At 43.9% G+C, this 19,920-nt stretch overlaps 1 protein-coding gene across 2 annotated transcripts in view; it reads left to right on the forward strand.

The window, feature by feature from the left end:
* ches1 (checkpoint suppressor 1) overlaps positions 1–19,920 on the forward strand; it is an 87,941-nt gene that overhangs the window by 55,623 nt on the left and 12,398 nt on the right. For both annotated transcript variants that reach the window (XM_062412065.1, XM_062412064.1), the window contains 2 exons: positions 2,757–3,353; positions 14,366–14,517. In XM_062412065.1, the coding sequence (XP_062268049.1) occupies positions 2,775–3,353; positions 14,366–14,517 (731 nt within the window). In that variant the 5' untranslated portion in view covers positions 2,757–2,774. The remainder of the gene's footprint in view (positions 1–2,756; positions 3,354–14,365; positions 14,518–19,920) is intronic.

Here is a 19,920-nt window from a genome sequence, read left to right on the forward strand (position 1 = left end):
CTTTAGTGTGCCACCAATCACCCGCTGCTCGAGACTGGCGTTTTGAATGGAAAAAGCCATTTACTCTAATTGAACGGCAATATTTAAAATTCCCGTTATCAAGGTGCAGAGTGTTAACAGAACCAGTGTGGTGCCAGAGTTACAGTGAGGACAGAGAAACACCTCATGGTATGCACAGACCTTTGGATTGAGAGTGTACTTAAAAGACAGATAGTCTGTGTGTACTCGTAACACGATGCACATACAAAAAAGGAACTCACTCAGCCAAATGTGGACATGCCAAGCGGAGATGAACACAAATGAAAACAAAGCATGCAAACACAAAGAGATCCAGGGAAGGAAGAAGACAGAGAGAATAGCACAGTCCCATCTGTCAAACAAATGTGAGGATGCTTCTCACACACACTCACTAAAAACACATTCCCCACACACACATTTACACACAGCAGCAGTCATTTAGTCTGAACTTGAGCGATATCTGCCTTTGTCCTTTAGCAGTTGCTCCTGAGGGGCCGCTGTAGTAGTTGCATGGAAGTTTGTTTAGAGCTGAGCAAGTATGTTAAGCTTTATGAGAGCCCATGGGAGACATGGTGGCACACACACAATCACACAGACACACAAACTCAAATTCATCCACCCATACACACACCCAGGCACGAGGCTTGGGCGGCAGCTCGTGCTGGCCCCAACCAACAGTGAGGAGTTTGTTGTCATAGCAACAGTAAAATGAGATGACTTTACTGTCAGCCGTAATGTTTCATGGCCCCCTTGCCGCTATGGCAACATAACAAGGAGGAGGAAGAGGGAGATTGAGAGAAAGAGAGCATCAGAGCCATCGCTGCATTCCAGTAGACTCCTACCAGGAACGATGTCACTACGGTGCCCTCACTTTCTTCCCAAGACAAACACACACATCGTGACAAGCCTGTCAAACGTTTGCATAAATACACACACACACACACACTCCTGTCAAATCCCCAGTTCCACCTCGCCCATCCCTTTGATTGTGCGTTCACTATTTTCAGCTGCAGCGCTATCGTCACTGGGGCAATTTGAATTCATTACACTCAGTGTCAATATTGGTGCAACAATGCTGTACCTCCAGACAGGTACAGCTTGTTGAATGAGCACGTGTGCTGTCAGGAAGTGTGAGCCCCGAGAAGAGAGAGGAGGGAAGAAGTGGAGAGGGCGATCAAAGACATTCAGCGCCGCCGAGCGTTTCCCTGCGCTGTGGTGGGATGGCGCATCGGGGTGACTATAGGAATGGCCGACAATACGCGGAGCAACAGCTACACATCGCAATTTCTATATTTAGCTCGGTGCTTCCACTACAGCCTGTCAACACTGTTAAGCACAGTTATCAGCGCTGGTAGAAAAGTGAGGGAGAAAAGAGAGGAGACTGGCAGATAGGTGGAAGAGCGACAGACACAGCTGATGGATGAAAAAAGGCAAAAAAGCACCGGATCGAGAAAGGAGCTGAGTTGTTATGCTCTGTTGCCATGGCGACATGGCGGGCGGATCTGCAGCGAACTGACAGTTTGTCACGGCACAGCGGGTCGCCGTGGGTGACAGCTGTCAGTCAATCGCGCAGAGTGAGGGGACAGATCGGCCGATGATCACCTTGGATTAGAGAGCAGTCGCACAACACAGGGACCAGACAGAACATATCTGGACTTAGTTCAATGTTCCTAGTGGTGTGTGTGTGTGTGTGTGTGTGCGTGCTTTCATATGTGTGTGTGTTCGTCCATGTCGGCATGCGTGTGTACATGCTTTTAGTTATGCAACCTTTCTTTTTACTTGTTTCTTGTGGGGGGCATCTGTGCTGTTTTGTGGTGCGCATATAGATTTAGGTCCTTGCCTTCATTTGCGTGTGTGTGTGTGTGTGTGTGTGTGAGACAGCACCTGTGCGTCCGAGGTTGTGTATGTGTGTTCAAACTGTGAAACATGTTCACAGGGTGTGTGGAGCGGATTACATTTGGCTGTGGGTGCTGCCTCGGTCCTTCCCACAGCTGTCTGTGCTAGAGGACAGTCAAAGGCCTGGTTGTGAGGCTTCTGATTGTGGTGTGATACTCTCGGCCGCTCCCCTTCAATTACCACACTCTGCCTGCATCTAACGAGCACAGCATTGCTCTTATGTTAAGAGAATAATGGTCTGATTAGACCGGGGCTGGATTTGAACTTGCACTCCCAATTTGTTCCGTTCGTTTCTTGGCAAAGCTCCCGATCACAATGATCTCTGCTCACAGTTATCCTGCTGTGGTGCCAAGTCCAGCAGTTTAAGTTTACTCAGTCAAGGCTCTCACCTTGGCGATTCATTTTTCTCCTGCTATCGAATGCTGAAGGGGACAGAATCTCTTTTGTGACCCTTCAACTACAAGACCTTTAACAGCATTCATATGTTATGACAGCAACGCCATGTCATTTTCCTGGTAGGCTAGTAATTAGGGGGTTGTTGTACAAGGCAAGATTTTCCTTAACCAATGAAGCACTAAATTTGCAGTCCCAGTCAGAATTGGACAGAAAGCCCCAATGTAAAATGATGATCTACACTCTTCGCCACAGATCTGATACAATATTATCCAGACTGTGGTCAAACTCTTGTTGCATGTTTCCCTTTGGACAAAAGTAAAGAGCCAAATGAATTTCACACACTGACCTTGATTATTTTCTCTCTCCCTGCTCCTTCTTCAACCATTTTCCCTCTCTGCCTCTCTGTGGCCTCTCCTTTCTCTTGTCAACTCTGTCTCTTTCTCCAGGAGTGAGCCCTGGGCTGGATGGGACCCACCATGCCTCCCAGTAAGAAGGCCCAAAGCCCCAGTAGTGGAGCCAGTGCCTCGCAAGGCATGAGCCCCCCGTACCGGCAGGGGGACGCTGCCACAGCAGCATCTGAGGCGGAGGCAGCCGACCTCTCCCTGTCGCTGTCCGCCTCCTTCTCCAAGGCTGAGGACGAGGAGCTCACTAGCCTCTCCTGGCTCCACGAGAGCACAGACCTCCTCAACAGCTTCAGCCACTCAGGGCTGCGTAGCGTTTCCCCTCTACAGGACCCCGACGGTCAGCACCCTCGCTCGCCTTCCTCGTCTCCGTCCCCGGATGACGGCCTGCTCGGCGATGCACACTCGGCGTACGATTTGGCAGCAGGGGCGAACCGAAAACCGCCGTATTCCTTCAGCTGCTTGATCTTCATGGCCATTGAGGATGCACCAAACAAACGGCTGCCTGTTAAGGATATCTACGGCTGGATCCTGGAGCATTTCCCATACTTTGCAAACGCCCCCACAGGCTGGAAGAACTCGGTGCGCCACAATCTGTCGCTGAACAAGTGCTTCAAGAAGGTGGATAAAGACCGGAGCCAGGTAAAGACGTCAGCAGTTGTTTTGAGAAATGCTGGGTCAAACGGAATTTCCTTTGATTGAAGTTTGTATCAAACCTCTGTCCTTAAACACAGTATCTAAAGTTGACATTGAAAACCAAATTCTGCTTCAGTCCACCACACTCATTCTTACATAATTATTTAGGGAAAATGTTGAATCACTGCTTTTGTTAAGTCAACATGACACAATTATGCATTTAGAGCTGTGGCTTATCTTGTTGAATGAAAAAGAAAAAAGGCTGCAGAAAAGATGTGTTTATTTTCCTTTCATTAAGGCAATCGAAAAAAGCATCACTCAAGGATCAGCAGATCCGGAGCAACTGTCACTGCAGCGTGCCTTTGAAGGCATATGCTCAGAGATGGACTCTAATGAAAAAAAACATGCACATTGTGTTTTCACATTTTCACAAGAGATATCACATATTGCTCTTTTGTAATAAGAAAAAAACTCTGTCTTTACATAACCACATCGCAATCAAGCACTAACCAACAGCTAATGCTAGCAGGCTGGAAACTATTGCTCAAATCTCTCTATCATACTTTTAAACATGTCCAGGATCACTGGAACATTCAGGCCTCTGCAATGATTTGCTCTGTTGGTTTAGTGGTTAGCATTACCCAACATCATCAACCAAAGTGTAACTAGCACTAGCCTGGCTGTAGTATAAGTCATAAGTCCCGTCAAAAATTGTTGACACAGTATTTTCTTCATAAAATTTCTGATATAACCTTTTTGTATTGTTTTTACTCATAACACAGTCTGGGTAAATGTGCAGATGTACAGTTTAAAGTGTTATTATTATATGTCCTGGAGCCAGTAGTCTCAAGAACTGGCCTATTTGTCCCCTCTGAGATAATCCTCGCTTGAAAACCAACTCAGGTTGGAAATTTCAAGTAATTCCCAATTCTTCAAGCCAATGTTGATCAGTCTTTTCATTCTTTCCGAATTCTTAATGGTAAAATAACACTTTTGCCATGTGGTAAATACAGGCCCATGATTCACTCAATCGTGTGGGGTTATTACTTATTTCACAGCCAGACAGTTCTCAGCTGTTCCTAGGCATATCTAACTTGAAGTCAAACGTATTCCGTATTTTGTCTACAGCTGTACCAGATTCGGCCTTATCAATAGTTGATGATCTCTGCTTTCATAGTTCTCTTTCGCTATGACGTTCTGTGCACCCCCACTGGGAACAGCGTTTCGCTTTTGATTTAAGTCTCGATGCAGTCTTTTATACCGGCTTTCCCATCCAGATTTTACTCCATTAAAGACTCGGGGTAAACGGGGAATGAATCCCTCACTCAATTAGTACTAAATTAATACTGGAGGATTTAATAACACAGATGCCAGCAGACTTTAGATTTCATCTTGCCTGAGGCCTGCAGGGGGTTGGGGGTTGGTGGGTGGGGGACAAACAGCGAGGACCAGTGCTCGCTTTGCGTGTTTAGCTGATTGAGATTGTACCAGAGGATATGGAAGCTCTTTATGCTTTCCTTGACCGGCATGTGAATCCCTTCCTTTCGGGTGAGCTGTGTGTCTGTGTCTGTGTAAGAACAAAACGGATAAAGGAGGAAGAGGACATGTGTGTGTTTGTGTGTGTGTGTGCGAGTATTCTTGTGTGTCAGGCCCTCACGCTATGCTGTCATCTGGCCCTTGACTACAACGGCACAGAGTTTCTCTTGTATACATATCTCCATAGTAACTAGGTTGCAGTTGACATAAAAGTATGCTGTTGCTGTAGCAACAGGAAAACTGATTTGGCTTTAGCGACTTAGGTGTGTGTGCGTTTGTATGTTGTGTGTGTGCGTGCGTGCATGCTTGTGTGCATGCATGTGTGTGTGTATGTCTTTTATCTTTGTGAGCGCACTTATTTATGCTCTTTACTGTAAATATAATTGTAACCTGAACCCTAAAACCCAGTCTTAACCCTCAAACTGGTTCTAACAAAGGTAAAAAAACAAATTCATGTGTATATGTGTGTGGAGCAGCATGTGTAGAGGTGATTTTGGCAAGGACAGCCTGTCTTGTCTTCCTGTCACTGCACACCGTTTAAGACAGCATGCTAATTAACCCTTCAAACCTATTCCCCCTTCTCACGCACACACACACATCCCAACACACGGTGCATGTCTTACACACAAACAAACAAGTGCACACACAACGCTCACTTGCAAGCACGCATGAATGCTTAAAAAGGACTCACACACATGAGAGCTGTGTCGGTGTAGAAATGAGGGCACATCTCTGCAGACTCCTACTCTACCTGCCAAGTGCTGCGCTTTATCTGAAGCTGCAATTACAGAATCTCTGTAATTTGAGTCCGACTCACATCCAAAGCTTTTCACTGAGAATATCTGCATGTGAATGCTCCTTCGTTCACCCTGCTTTGCTTTTTTAACCATACCTGTTTATGGCTTTTCGGATTGAGAGCGCAATTACAGGGTCTCGGATATTTGTCTTTATGCTGCATTATGTTAGACTCATTGTTCACTGTGGATGAGAAGAAAGACTGGGGATTTGGTTAAGGGGAGGTTGAGATATCGTTGTGAGGGAGAGACACAGGGACGGAGAGAGAGAGAGAGAGAGAGAGAAATGGGGAAGCGGGTAGACATGGCTTACTGTGAATGCACCAAATCATATTTCCATCAATTTACAGAGGTGGAGATTAATATGACAGTGGCCTATTTGTTCCAGTGACTGTATTTCTGGGTCATATCCAGGCAGATGACAAGATGGGGATTAGTTCAGAAAAAGCTTGCTGTACCATGTATGTGTGTGTTGGCGCGTGTCAGTCTTGCATGTGGGAGTGCAAACTTGCGAGCGAGAGCGTGAGAGAGTGCGAGTCCCACGGTTGCCATGGCTTTGTTTACTAACAGGATTCTTGACTGTACTGAATGACATGCCTTAATGACAAGTGTTGTAGCCCTCAGACTCCTGGATCAGGGCTGAAGATCAGAGTCGTAAAAGCACACCAACACACGCGCACTCCAAGTCATATATCTCTCAAAGCCTCTTATGAAATCACAGCAGAGAGGACAGGCAGTTTTGTAATCTAAGACTCACTATGAAGCCTCTCCATGTTGCACTTGAGCGTCACCTCTAACTTAACCTTTCCCTGTTCAGATGAGAGCCATCCGTATTTCTCACGTTATAGCTCAGACCATTATGGTATCTGGGGGGGAACAAAGCCTTGTCTGCTCAGGGTGGACTTTTAAGTTAATTCATCAGCAGGTTTCCTCGTCACTCGTGTATACAAAGTCATGAATGTGTTTTTTTTGTTGCTTTTTGACTTTTGTTAAGGTGTTGGTTATTTATGCTCAAAATAAGATACATGTATAGAAATGGAGCCTTCTGTGAGCACCCTACTTAAAATGTGTACATATTTGTGCACGTCTTCTGAAAGTTAAGAATAAATGCAAGAAGGGGGGGCATACCCTGTAAATATTTCTGGAGTATCACAAGCAACAACTTTCACACCTATAGCCAATTTAAAGTCTCATGTGCACCAAAACCCAATCTGCATGTCTTCAGGCTATTGGAGGAAGTTTAAATACCCATCTAAAGCCTACATAGAATTAAACATGTAAAACTGCACACAGAAAGAACACTGGCAAAAGCAGGAGTCAAACCAACAACCTTCTTGCTGTGAGGTGCTAACCACTGTACCACAGTGCCGTTAGCAGTAAACGTTAGAGTTCAAAGTTAGTTGACAAACTTGCTTAAGCATTTGGAAACTAATGAGCCAGATGCTTCCCTCATGGCGATTAGACCAAAGTAGAGCTAAATGGAGGGAAGCTCAACTTCAAATTGATGCTAATGTTGTTGCAATGTCCACTCGTTGCGTAAACTGCTACTTGTCTGGGGACGTGTTAGTCAGAAAGGCAAACTCCTTTTGTCTCCCCCTGTAAGACCTGGGTCATATTCTCGGAGAACCTGAACGAATATAAATCGATGTAATTGTGAAGAGCCATAGAATCCAAACCCAAATGAGCTCAACTAGAGGATTAGACCCATTTAGTGCCTCTTATGTCTCAGATACAACTGCAGACATTTGCTTTCGAGTCACAGATCGAAGCCGTTGTTTGGTTGAAGGAAAAGACTTGTTGACCTGCCAAGTCTTGAAACGCGCACCTTGTATTAATCTTTGAAGAAAACAGAACCTTATCTGTGACTTGCCAGTGGAAAAACCTGAAATGTAAGTGATTCCTGCATGAGAAGCAAAAAAAATAGGGGCAAGACTAAAATTAAAGACACATGGAAAACAGGTTTGTGGAAGAAAAGTCAATTCATAACACCTGTAGAAGAAATTTCCACATTTTATCCTACTCAGTTTGTTTTCCTTTGCACTGACAAAAAAGGACTTTGTCAAAGCAGCGTGTCATTTTTACACAACCGACAGGCCCTCTCTGTCCTTGAGTCTCTTTTTCGTCAAATGGTCTTTAACAAAAATAGAAATCTAGTCTATCAGGAGAAAGATCCCTCCTATCCCCACTACGTCTGCCTCTCGCCTCTTCAAAATCTCTTTGTTCGCTGTAAGAACATTTGCATCCTCTGCTGTAATTCTTGTTTCTGTGGGTTAAAAGTTCAGCTTCATTTTGAATGACTGATTTCTCCCTTACAACGTTACCGGGTATATGAAATGTTAATCAGACGTGTATCTGATCCACACAGATCTAGTCCCACATTATAATATGTGTGTAATCCTGTGTTTATCTGTAAATGTAGCCTACAGTAAGTGATGATGGATCCTGGCATCACCGTGGCTTAATCGGGCTTAAACACAGCTACAGTAGATGCTGTTACTCTGTATGTAGATGTCCATTATAAAACAGTGTGAAATCTAGTGTAGATTTGTCATACAATTTATTGCACATTCAAATGTAGTTTAGAATATATATGCATTATCGCTGCTGTAACAACAGTGCTGCATGGAAAAGTTAAAGGATGATTCATTTCACAGCATTATGCGATAGCAATTTTGATATATGCTTTCGTCGCTCCCAGAGGATGAACGAGACGATGACTCTGTGGTGATGCACTTATTTTCCATCTATCGGCGCCTTGAGGTTAACAGTTTTTTTTTGTCTGATGGTTTGTCTTTTTTCTGTGAAATGTCTTGACCACTTTTGGCTAGCTCGCCGGGATATGTGTCTGGATGGATAAGTAGAATAGTTTAAACTTGTTCTAGTGCAAGTCTATTCATGAGGGTAAAACCCTTGAGATGAACCATCTGGGTTTCAAGGGGGTCCTTACATATAAAGAATACAAGCACCCTCAAAAAACAATAACAATAACAACAAAATTCAAACAATTCAAAATTTCTAAAACAGCATATGTACAAACTCTTGCCTCGAATTTTTTTTTAAAATAGATGCATACATATGTATGTACATATACACAGCGGATCCAGCTGTAGCCTCTTCCGCAACAATTGCATCTACATAATAATTCAGCAAACGTCTGCTTGTCTGTATGTTTGTGGAATGCATATTTTGTAAACTAATAAATGCTATCGGCTTCACAGTAGTATGTGTATTCTTAGTGGTCATGGGAAGCGCAGTCTTGATTATGGTGCGATTTGGACACGTGATACATTCATTATGAAGAAAAACTGATTAAAAAGGTTGCTGTCAGTGGGGGTGGGGCAGTGTGCCGTCAGTCTGTAGGCTAAATTAAACATGTCTTATCCGGCATCCTCCGATAATCTACAGCAGTCATTGCCGCCAGATTATTCTGACACTATGATTATTTTTATTTCACTTAGTCGGACCGACACACAGATTCACGGGCGTCACAGGTAATGATCTCCGTCATGGCAACAACATCTGATATACTTGCTGCCGATGATCTCATAACTGACTCTCTTAGTTAACTAGAGAGTCAGTTATGTAAGTCGGTCCTAGCCCAGTCAAAATAAATACTATACAAGTCTTTGAGGAATACTTCTGAAGCAGCTTTGGAGCATTAACACAAAACAAACAAGCAGTTCATTCTGAAAAGGAAGACTCAGAACTGGCACTCACCTAGTTTACTGAATCACTAGGTGCACTCAAGTACCCAGTCATAGTAAGTTGTTGAACATGCACTGCAATATATCAAAATGTGAAATAATGTCAAAGACTGGATGATTGAATTCATTCATTCCAGTCTGAAGGAGCTTTAAACACCGAATATATTCTAGATTTTTTCAGTCATGTTATAATGCAGCCGCGTGATAAGGGGTCACTGTATATGCTTTCAGTATTGGTGGTTAATGTATGAAAAGACAACATTGCAGTCAGTTGTGCAGTAGCTATAACACGGTGCTACTAGCAGGGTCAGTGGCAGCAGGACTTTTTAATATCTCCCATTTCCAAGGGAGACCAGCCCCCACAGCTTATATAACACAGGAAACAGATGTTGGCAACACACAATCATCTCTCCCTCCCTCCCCCCCCCCTCTCTCTCTCTCTCTGTCTCTCTCTCTCCCCCTCTCTGCTTTTGTCCTCTTTCTTACCCCTTTTTGTCCTTCACTCATGTCCCTAAGCAAGTTACACTATATAGATATATATTTTGTCCATGATGACGACACCTGTACTCTGCTCACTGTTTGGTGTTAGTGACATTTAAAGAGACAGCCTGCGTTTTCCATCAAAATTACTACAGACTAGTGTAGTGACACAGATACATATAATTAAATCCAGTTTTTTTGAGCACGGTAAACCTGCAATTTAAAGTCTAATGCAGTACAGAGTCACTTTTAGTTTCACAGTGTACGAGATATTTCTTAAAGTTGGGGTTACTGTTTCCAGTTGTGGATTATTTGTTGTGTGATCTGTCTTCAGCTGCACACACACCACTGGGATCATGTGACTCACTTTTCCAGTGCACGAAACAGATACTGTAAACTTAAATGTTTTTTTTGAGCTGTAAATATGGCAAATATTTGAAAGAATACATTATTTCCTCGTTTTAAAATCACATTTGTTAACATTATTATAAAAATAATCCAAGCGAATGGGTTAAACGTCATAACGCCACCTAGTGTTTCAAACCATCTTGGAACTTGCAAGGCCAATGCTTATGTAGAGTCAGCCATTTTTTGAACGTCTCAACATCATGACATTTATACCAGCGACCGCTCCTGAGTGGTAACCTGGAAAGCTCTGCTCATTTTCAAATCAATATTGAAACTAAACCCCTAAACAACTATACCCTCTACCATTTAGAGACATCCCCCAACCTCTCCTGCCCCTCAGCTTTATCTCACACACACCATTTAAAATACTGGCTGAGACAGACGCCTGTGCCAGCAGTTAAAACGGCTTGGGACGACCGTGTTAACGGCTGTCAAGGATTTTCCAAAGCGAGAACCCTCTACTGCATCAATGTTTCTGATGCTAAAGTGTCTGTGCTGCTACTGGAGTTGTTGCTAATAGCTGAGCAACCTAAATAACTTGTTGTGTTTCGTGTGCATATGTGGGGAGGGGGGTAGGTTTGTCTAGGCTACACCTCCCAGCATTAGGTTTGGGATTTTAGCCAAAACTTTGGGGTGAAGTTAAAGTTTTAGTAGATGGAGCAAAAACGAGCAGGGATAACAGTGCTCATCTCAGAAGAGTAAAACCTAAATGGATCACAGGATAATGAAAACGCCAGGACTCTTCCTCAATATCACCTGTTTTATGATTCCCCCTCGTGTTAGCTTTAAAGTCTGTATCAAACTTCAACACCTCAGAGAACTTAAAACACATCTCTGACCTCGATTCCTTTTTGTGCCAATCGATTTTCAGGCATGCTACCTTTTTCTCAACTTTGTGAATTTGTCAGAAAATGAAAAGTCCATTTCACCTCCTCCTGCTTCCAAGCCCAGATGATGCCTGTTGCCTAGGCAACTGCTATAACCCAGGTGACAGACCCTTCCTGTGAGCAGCGCCCTGTGATTGGCCTGCCGACAGCTATGTGTATGCATGTGTGTGTGTGTGTCTGTATGGATGTGTACGTGTGTATTTGGGGGGTTTGTCCACAGATTGAGTGTTTTGATTGGCTGGCTTGGTTGGCAGAGGCAGGGGCCCCAGCAGACAGAGATTCTGAACAGAGCATTGATTTAATCGGCTGGCAAGCAGGCAGACAGTGGGCGCACGCTTGCAAACACACACGCACACATTTATAGAAACTGGCTGGCGGGCTGGAGGTGCAAGGGGAAATTTGGCCCAACGGGGGTCACCTCTGTGGGAGCGATTGTATGTGTGTGTAATATCATGCTCTCCAGGAGAGGCGTTGCTGGCAGTAATTGAAGCACTCCAAGGAGCAGACCACGCTGGGTAATATCACACTCCCTAGGGAACTCGCTACACAACCCTACACTCACACACACAGCCTGGCACACACACACCATGCGTAGCAACACACAGCAGACATATGGCCTGTGTTCTTATTAATGCAAAGATCTAGACAGGAAGAGCACAGATCAACTTCTTGCATTCTTACAAGGTCAGGTGATAAAGTGAGGGCTGGAGCACTTCATGACTGGACATCCTGGATATCAAGGACACACTGAGAGTCGTATTCAGGGAGACTCTTAGTGGTTTTCTTTCATGAGAAATCATACAAACTGAATACTTTTTTTTATACTAAGGAAAATATTTATAAACTGATAAATTGGGTTAATTTATCCAATTTCTGAAGCTTTTAATAGTTTGTGTTACAGCAGATCAGACGTCAATGCTTTTAAATTTTCATTCTTTGACAGTTTTTAAAAACTTATATTAATTTCTTCCAAACCTCTTAAACTATGTGTCACAATTAGGGTCAGGGTCCTAAATTGCAAAGGAGACAATTTCAGCACACTGCTTCATATTAAATATCATATTAAAATGTTTCACTGTTTGAGAATTTGCTGTAGAGTACAAATCAATTATAAATATTTCCTGAATTTAATAAAAAATCGTATAATTGGGCAGTAAAACATACTTTCCCAGAAATGTGTTGCACTTTTAGTTTTCTATGAGGTTTTATTGTGGCGATTGAGCAGCTCTTCATCATGTGAACCAACCTTTGTCTTCTTGCCTGGCCTTTTCTTGCTGCTCTGATAACAATACAGTACTACTTGCTGTATTGGAGTATTGTCCTTATCATAGTGGTGACAGTAGTGACCAGTCCTGTCTTAGTACAGACAGAGGGTTTGTAAGTCATCAACAAAAGTTGTGAAGCTCATAGAAATGTTAAATGTTCAAAGCTTCATTTACTGCAGGTAAACCAATTAGTTAATGGCTGGAAAAGGTCTTTTTATATGACGTCTTAATGGTTGATGATGAGCTTTTGTGACCTAAACCTTTTTTTTTACTTAATTTTTCTGCTGACCTTTGTATCACCTAAGGGGATTAACATGTATGATATGGACGTTAGCTCATAATAGGCTTTTGTAGAACTATTGATCAGATTTAGGATATATCCCTTTCTCCGATTGGCTCTTTCCTCAGAATACGCAATAAATCATGTGATCACTTTTTTACTCTTGCCCTGTGTTGTAAATCCGGTAAAGTTGCTGGTTGAATCTTATTTTCACTTTTGATGAACCTGAGAGGTGGCAAAACAGATCTGGTGGTTACAGAAGAGCTTTTTCCCGACAACAAGATCAAAGAGCTTTTGGCGATATGCAGGGACAGCAAAAGTCAGACAATCTTCGAATGTGAAAGGAAAAGTCTGGAAGATGTCCGGACCCAATGTGAGGCACTTTTTCCGGAGTTCATGTCAGAAAAAAGTATTATGATGAACATGATAGGAAGGCGGAAAAAAACAATTTATATCTGTCACAGGGAAAAAGTTTCAGGTAGAAAGTTCCTTCAGAGAACAAAGCACACAGTGAAATCTGTTATATGTTATTTTTAAAAACCTCTATATAATCAAATCTGCAGGAAACTTTTTTATCGTTTGGGTGAAATTACCCTTTAACCCTCACCCACTTTAACACGAAGGGTTCCTCAGGTTTGAGAATTTGTCTCCAATTAATGCTCACATGCAAGTCACTGGCACATCTGACATTTCCCTCTTAATGGATTCCTTGCAGTATTTGCAGAAATCACACGTCTGCAGTCCTGACATCTCTCCACCCTGTAGTCTGTACCTGGAACATATCACACAGTACTACAAAGTGAGCTGCACACACGGCAGAGTGGCTTTAATTTTATATTTACTTCTTTCCCCTCTCTTTCCCCTCTCTCCCTGCCATTCTCCGCTCCCTGCCGTACGCAAACTCCACACATTTTTACCACATTCAGATGACAAGGCAGATGAAAGAGCAGAGAGGGCTGTGAGAGATAGAGGCAATGAGTGTATTTTTGTGGCGGCCCGTCTGAGATCCCTCCCCTCTCTCTGTAATCTATACGCTGGTTTCGCTCAGATTGGGAGCCGACAGCTTCATTAGGTGAGGAGGAAGCTGCTTTGATCTAAAAATACACAGCGTCTACGCCTCTGGAGTGGAAAAAGTTAAAGAGTTTCCCTGTGTCTTAATCCAAAAAAAAGTTGATTTTTTTCTGGGGAAAGGCGAAGGATTGGAAAATATTGAGTGAAGTGGCGTTGACGATTGAAGATGCATTAATTCTCAGATTCCCATTCCTCCAAATGTTATCTTCCCTGGGAATAAATGTTTGCGCGGGTGATGTTTTTCTCTTTTGGAGGGAGGTTGTTTTTCCTTTACTTGTGAAGGAGGCAGAAACCCATCAGTGCCCAGAATGTCATTTTTTGTGCAGGTCTTTATCTCAGTGGGAATGTGTCGTTGCTGTGTGTACAGGTGGTTTGGTAAATAAGAGTGCGGCTCGTGGTCTGTACTTTGAGCTCGTGTTCAGGGCTTTGGCCTTGTTGGCTCAGGTCAGTGTGCTGTGCTGTGTTTGTGATGTGCTTTGAGCGGCCCGATAGCACTTTCAATAACATCTCTCTCGTCTGTCTCGCTGTGCCCTCTTCACCCCCCTCCCTCTCTTTCTACCTCCTTTCTTCCTTCCTTTCTTTCTTCCTTGCAGAGCATAGGCAAAGGCTCCCTGTGGTCCATAGATCCGGAGTATAGGCACAACCTGATCCAGGCGCTGAAGAAGACGCCGTATCATCCCTACTCGCCGGGCCTGGCCACCCCCTCCACCTCTCCACCCACCCTGCCTCCGACATTTCACCACAGGTGAGAGGGTTGATCTGATTGGTTGATTGATTAATTGGTTGATGGGTTTGTGACATATGGCATTTAGCTAATTCATTGCTTAATCACCTTTGCTTCAGTGGACTGGATCATTTAGCCTGTTTCATTAATAAACCCATTCACTAATAGAGACGTGGGGTAAAGATTTACACCCATGAACATATACATATATGCACTATGGTGATGAAATGGCCAATCAGCTCTGGCGGGGATATGCGCTCTCCGAGTGTCCTTCTAGTTTCTAATTCTTTAGGTCATGTTAAACTGACTTCTGAAAGCATGTGTCGAAGTTCCTATAACGCTTATTTATTTTTTAAACTAAACTTTCCCACAAGCTGAGCAGGACAGCGAACCTTATGTGGCAGTTTTAAGATATTGATTATGCTAATGATCAAACCTCACAGTCACCCCCCAATGAAGAGGTGGCAGGTTGAAACGAGCACTTTCCAACAAGTGTGCACAGTTGAGAGACTTTGATGACCTACAACACTTAATACTAAATCTACAAACTAAAAGTTTTGAATAAAGGCTTAATACAAATATGTAGGTGGTCTGATTTTCATGTATCTGTATTCAAATCGAATACAATCACTACTTCACTTATTAAAATTGATAGAGAAAATCCCTAACGATTAACTATTTTCTCTGTACACTTAACGGTCAATCCACAACATCAGTCCATACATCAGTAATAAATATCAAATATTGGTTAGTTATAGCTCTGAGGCAGATGGAAACATACACACTCCTCCACCTCCCTCTCTCTCTCCACCCACCTGCCCCGAGCGTTATGAAGCTGACCCGCCCCATCCTTCCCTCAAATCTTTTTTCTTCTTCTTCCATGCAACAACACACGTTCCTCCTCCTATCTCCCTCCCCCTCGGGCGCATCACATGTAAAAAGCGCTCGTTGCCTTTCTTCTTTTTTTTTTCTCCACATGTTCCCTCACCTTCTCCCCAGCCTATCTTGTCCACCCCCCTGTTTTGCCTTTCCTCCAGCTCTGAACACTCCCCGGTTCCGCTCCTCTCACTCTCTTGTCTCCTCTTTTAATATCTCACACACCCTCTCGCTCGTTCTCGGGCATACATTACAATTGGTGGTGCACCCACCACTCCGTCTTCTTTATTTACCCCTGCTGTGATTTATTCCCACTCTCTCTCTTTCTCCCTCTGCTCTCTTCTCTCTCTCTCTCTCCATCACTTTATCATTCAATTAGATCCTTTTTTGTCTATGTTCTCTTCGCTCTAGGACCCCTCACACACACGCCCCTGCACACCACAGCAGCATCCACCTGTGTTGTTTCCCCCAAAATCCTCTCCTCTCCTGACCTCTCCTCCGCCCTGCAGCCTCTTCCTTTTGCTACTTCTTGCTTTCCGACTCTTTTGCACATCCCTGTGGATATGTCAGCGAGAGGTACCATTAGTCGTCTTTTTTTTTATTCTCCCCTTTCTTCTGCTCGGTCTCTTTCTCTCACCAGTCTCTCCCTCTCTCCCTCTCCCCATCTCTATGAATACCCCAAGACCACCACCTCCTCCCTCCACCCCGCTCCCCAGTTGATCTGGGCAGGCTGGCTTGCGGAGCCAGCGGACTGTGTAAGACAGAATAATTGGTTCACCATAAAATGTAAAAGTGTCATTTTGAACAATGAGGTATGGGGAAGTGGAACAAATTGGGGGGATGGGGGGGTTGGTGGGAAGGTGTGCTGTGTTGAGGAGAGTGTAGGGGGCTGAGGAGCGGGGGGGGGGGCGAGAAGAGGTTGTTCATTTGCATTGTGACACACAGTGGGCAAACGAGAGTCGGTGAGGAATTCTCGGTTGGAGCGGAGCTGAGGGCCACCTGAAGAACGTGTGTGTGTGTGTGTGTGTGGGTGTGTGGGTGTGTTATTATTTTCTTTGTCAGGTGACCAATCATTTCTTTCTTCGTTTATCGATTCATTGATTTGATCGACAGCAAAAGTGCATCAAAGTGTCCTGAGAGACTCAGGGGGACATCTTCAAATGTCTTAAAACAGAGAAAATAAGCAAAGCCTCAAAGTAAAGAAGCTTCAACCTGAGAATGGTGGCCATTATTTATTCTTCAGAATCAGGGCAGTTGGGGCGCCCCAACTGACCTGGCCCATTCCAGCGTGTGTTCCCCCATTTTCTTTTCCCATTTGAGAGTCGCAATGTCCACTAAATGAAGCAAGGCCCAAAGACCAAAGAATCTGAGTTTTATCATATCTGGATTGATTATTGCAGATTTATTTATATAAATTTCTGCAGCGTACGAAATCTAATCTGCAGAGACTGAAAAACCTGAAATAGAAAAATATATCATGGTGTTTCTCATCAACAATGCTGTGCCTGACAGTTACTTGCCTTTTTGACACTCAGGTGTCAGGGCAGCCTTAAATCGTTGAAAGCTAGATCGTTCAGAAACGGCTTCATTTTTTTTTTTAAACATAAAAAATGCTGTGTAAATTCTGCCTATGAACGAACAGCAAGCATCTTTGACATCTCAGCGAGTAGATTTTTTTTATTGCATATAAATGAATGGAATCCAGCGGCCGCATGGAAGGGAGAAAATCAATGTAAGAATTTATGACGTGCTTCAAAAACTGTCCAGCGTCGATGTAAAGCACATGCACAGCATTTACAGTATGCACGATTTGTTGCTAATGGGCTTCAACATGAAAACCACTTGTATGGTCCTTGCTGCTGGATCCAGCTCCTAGACTTTCCAAATATGTCAGATATGTCTGTTTATATCAATATGTTTAAGATCATCCACAAAAATATCTGTAATTCATTGACAACACCAGTGCAGTGATAATACTTTAATATTGGAACAGGCTGGCACAGATTTTTATATGATCCTGTAGTGTGTGTGGGGTTAATGTGACTTATAATTCCACATCTATAGAACTACGTCTTCATCTTGAAAATTATGCTATGGATATACCCGCCGTAGTTAGAGCTGCAAAACTGTTGCCGTTTCATTTTGAAATCTCCGGGTCTGCGTCTTGGTCTGAACGGACAGCTGATGAAGAAAGGTTGAAAGGTTCAGGGATTAATGTATTTATTTCTTTCATTTATTTGTTGTATTTTGTTTCACGTTGCTTTTCATAAACAGACAGGAATTCCACAGACATTAGAAAAGACACAAATTAAAAAAATGTATACGTATAATATAATTTCTAAAACGTAATTTTTAGCATGCAGTCAAATCACATTTCAGTTGTCTGGGCAGGTGGCGGTTCGTTAAAGGTTCTCTGAAAAATATCCACCCCCTATTTTTTAGGGTGCACAGGTGCGCTGGTACAGTTGTAATGTTTTGTTCAGGATTACTTTGAATAGGTTAAGTGTTGGGGTTCTTTGTTGGTTCCAGTTTCCTTTCGATGTGTCTTGAAACTAAGTAAGACCAATCAATAGAGCACGATATCTCTCTCAAGAGCTCTCACTCTCAAGAATATTATGGCATGAAGTGTAATGACTGCAAATGGTTGCGCAGTGTGTCTATTATGGTAAGGTCAAGGGTTGTCTCAAGCAGCTCTACACAACCGAGAAGTGGAGGATGAACAAAGAGAAGGAGAAGATACAGAGAGAGGAAGATGGGGAAAATAAGATGGAGAGAAAGGGAGGAGGGTGCAGAGCAATGATGCTTCTTTGTCCTCTATTCTTTGTCGCTTACACCTCTTGGTTTTTCATGGACCATAATAACTCACGCTGCACACCAGCCGACCCCCACCTGCAGCTCGCTCCAGTATGTGCGTCCGTATGTGCGTCTTTATCTGCACGTGCAACTCAGCAGTTAACATGTTTCAATCTAACTCTGTGTGTGGATGTGTGTGTCTTATGCGTGGCAATTTAGTGTGTGTGTGTGTGTGTCTGTCTGTGTGTGTGTGTTTGTGTGTGTGTGTGTGATAAGGGAGAGCGAAAGAGGGAGCACGCCTGGTAGGAGGTCAGCTCCATGGTGCATTCCTTCACACCCCATCAGCATCTGGATGGGAGGAGTAAGGGGGGGGAGAATGGATGGAAGGTGGAAAAGGTGTCTCAATGGGGTTTGGGAGAAGCTCTCGCTCTCTCACTCTCTATTCCTCTCTTTCTTTCTTTCTTTCCCCTTCACCCTCCCTTTCCTCTCCCTTGGAGAAAAAAAGATGAGGCGAGATGCTGAGGGGGGCGTCTACCTCGGATTTAGCCCCTCGCCCACTACATTAAATGTACAGGGTTGCCTTGGCAACGGGAACGCCGCCATGGCAACACATGTAGTATAAGGCAGGTGCTGTCGCACTGTGAAGCCATTTGTTGCGAGAGAGAGAGAGAGAGAGAGAGAGAGAGAAAGGGAGAGCGAGGGAGAGAGAGTGCAGGGATGGGTAGAGAGACATAAGGAAAGAGTGAGAAAAGGGAGAGGGAGTGAGATGGGGGGAGTGAATGAGATGGGTGGGGGTGGTAGGGAAAACAGACAGGCTGTTAGCGCAGGAAAAATATGTTATCGCCGTGGCAACGTAATGTGGCAACTCTCCATGGCAACAGCAGGTGGCTCAGGGCTGAAATTTGTGTTTTGCTTTTTCGTGCTGCAGCTGTGTGTGTGTGTGTGTGTGTGTGTGTGTGTGTGTGTGTGTGTGTGTGTGTGTGTGTGTGTGTGTGTGTGTGTGTGTGTGTGTGTGTGTGTGTGTGTGTGTGTGTGTGTGTGTGTGTGTGTGTGTGTGTGTGTGTGTGTATCTTCCTTCTGCATCTGGTGAGGTGAGAGCCTCACATCAGAAGTGCACACGTCCAAATCCTCACATTCAGCAGATTAGCAGAACATAAAACACGACTCACATTACAAAGGCATCTCTCCTGATGAGTGGAGACCGCTGGAAACGAATGGGTCGTTCTTTTAGGGTTCACACAGCGTCGCCAGGTGTTTTCTCTCCTGTGTGTGTGTGTTTGTGTGTTTTTACCATCGACTTTATAGGGGTTTTTACATATGACCAAGATGCACGTTGTCGGCTAACAAGTGTTTGAGAACAGCCTGTCTAAACACAGGGAGAAAAAGAAAGGAGCAGTCAGACGTGATGTCTAATGGGGAGCTAAAGACCACTCAACCTGGGAAAGCTCTTTACATCCTCTCTCCCTCTCCCTCTCCCTCTCCCTCTCCCTCTCCCTCCCCATCCTCATCCCTCCATCCTTCTCCATCCCTTTGTCTTAAAATTATGGCTCCACCAGCAAAAGTGCATCTCTTGTCCTCCTTTGTGTGTATGTGTGTGTGAATGTGTGAGTGAAAGTGTCTCTGTCTATGTGAGAAATGCCGTCATTACCTCCCTCATTAGTGGTGCAATGATCGCGTAAACTGAGTCCCTGGCTTTGGGCGCGTGCATGCGTGTGTGTGTGCAGCATGAGTGTGAGTGTGCACGTCTCTCTTAAA

The sequence above is a fragment of the Platichthys flesus genome, chromosome 18 (assembly GCF_949316205.1).
Source record: "Platichthys flesus chromosome 18, fPlaFle2.1, whole genome shotgun sequence".
Taxonomy (NCBI): domain Eukaryota; kingdom Metazoa; phylum Chordata; class Actinopteri; order Pleuronectiformes; family Pleuronectidae; genus Platichthys; species Platichthys flesus.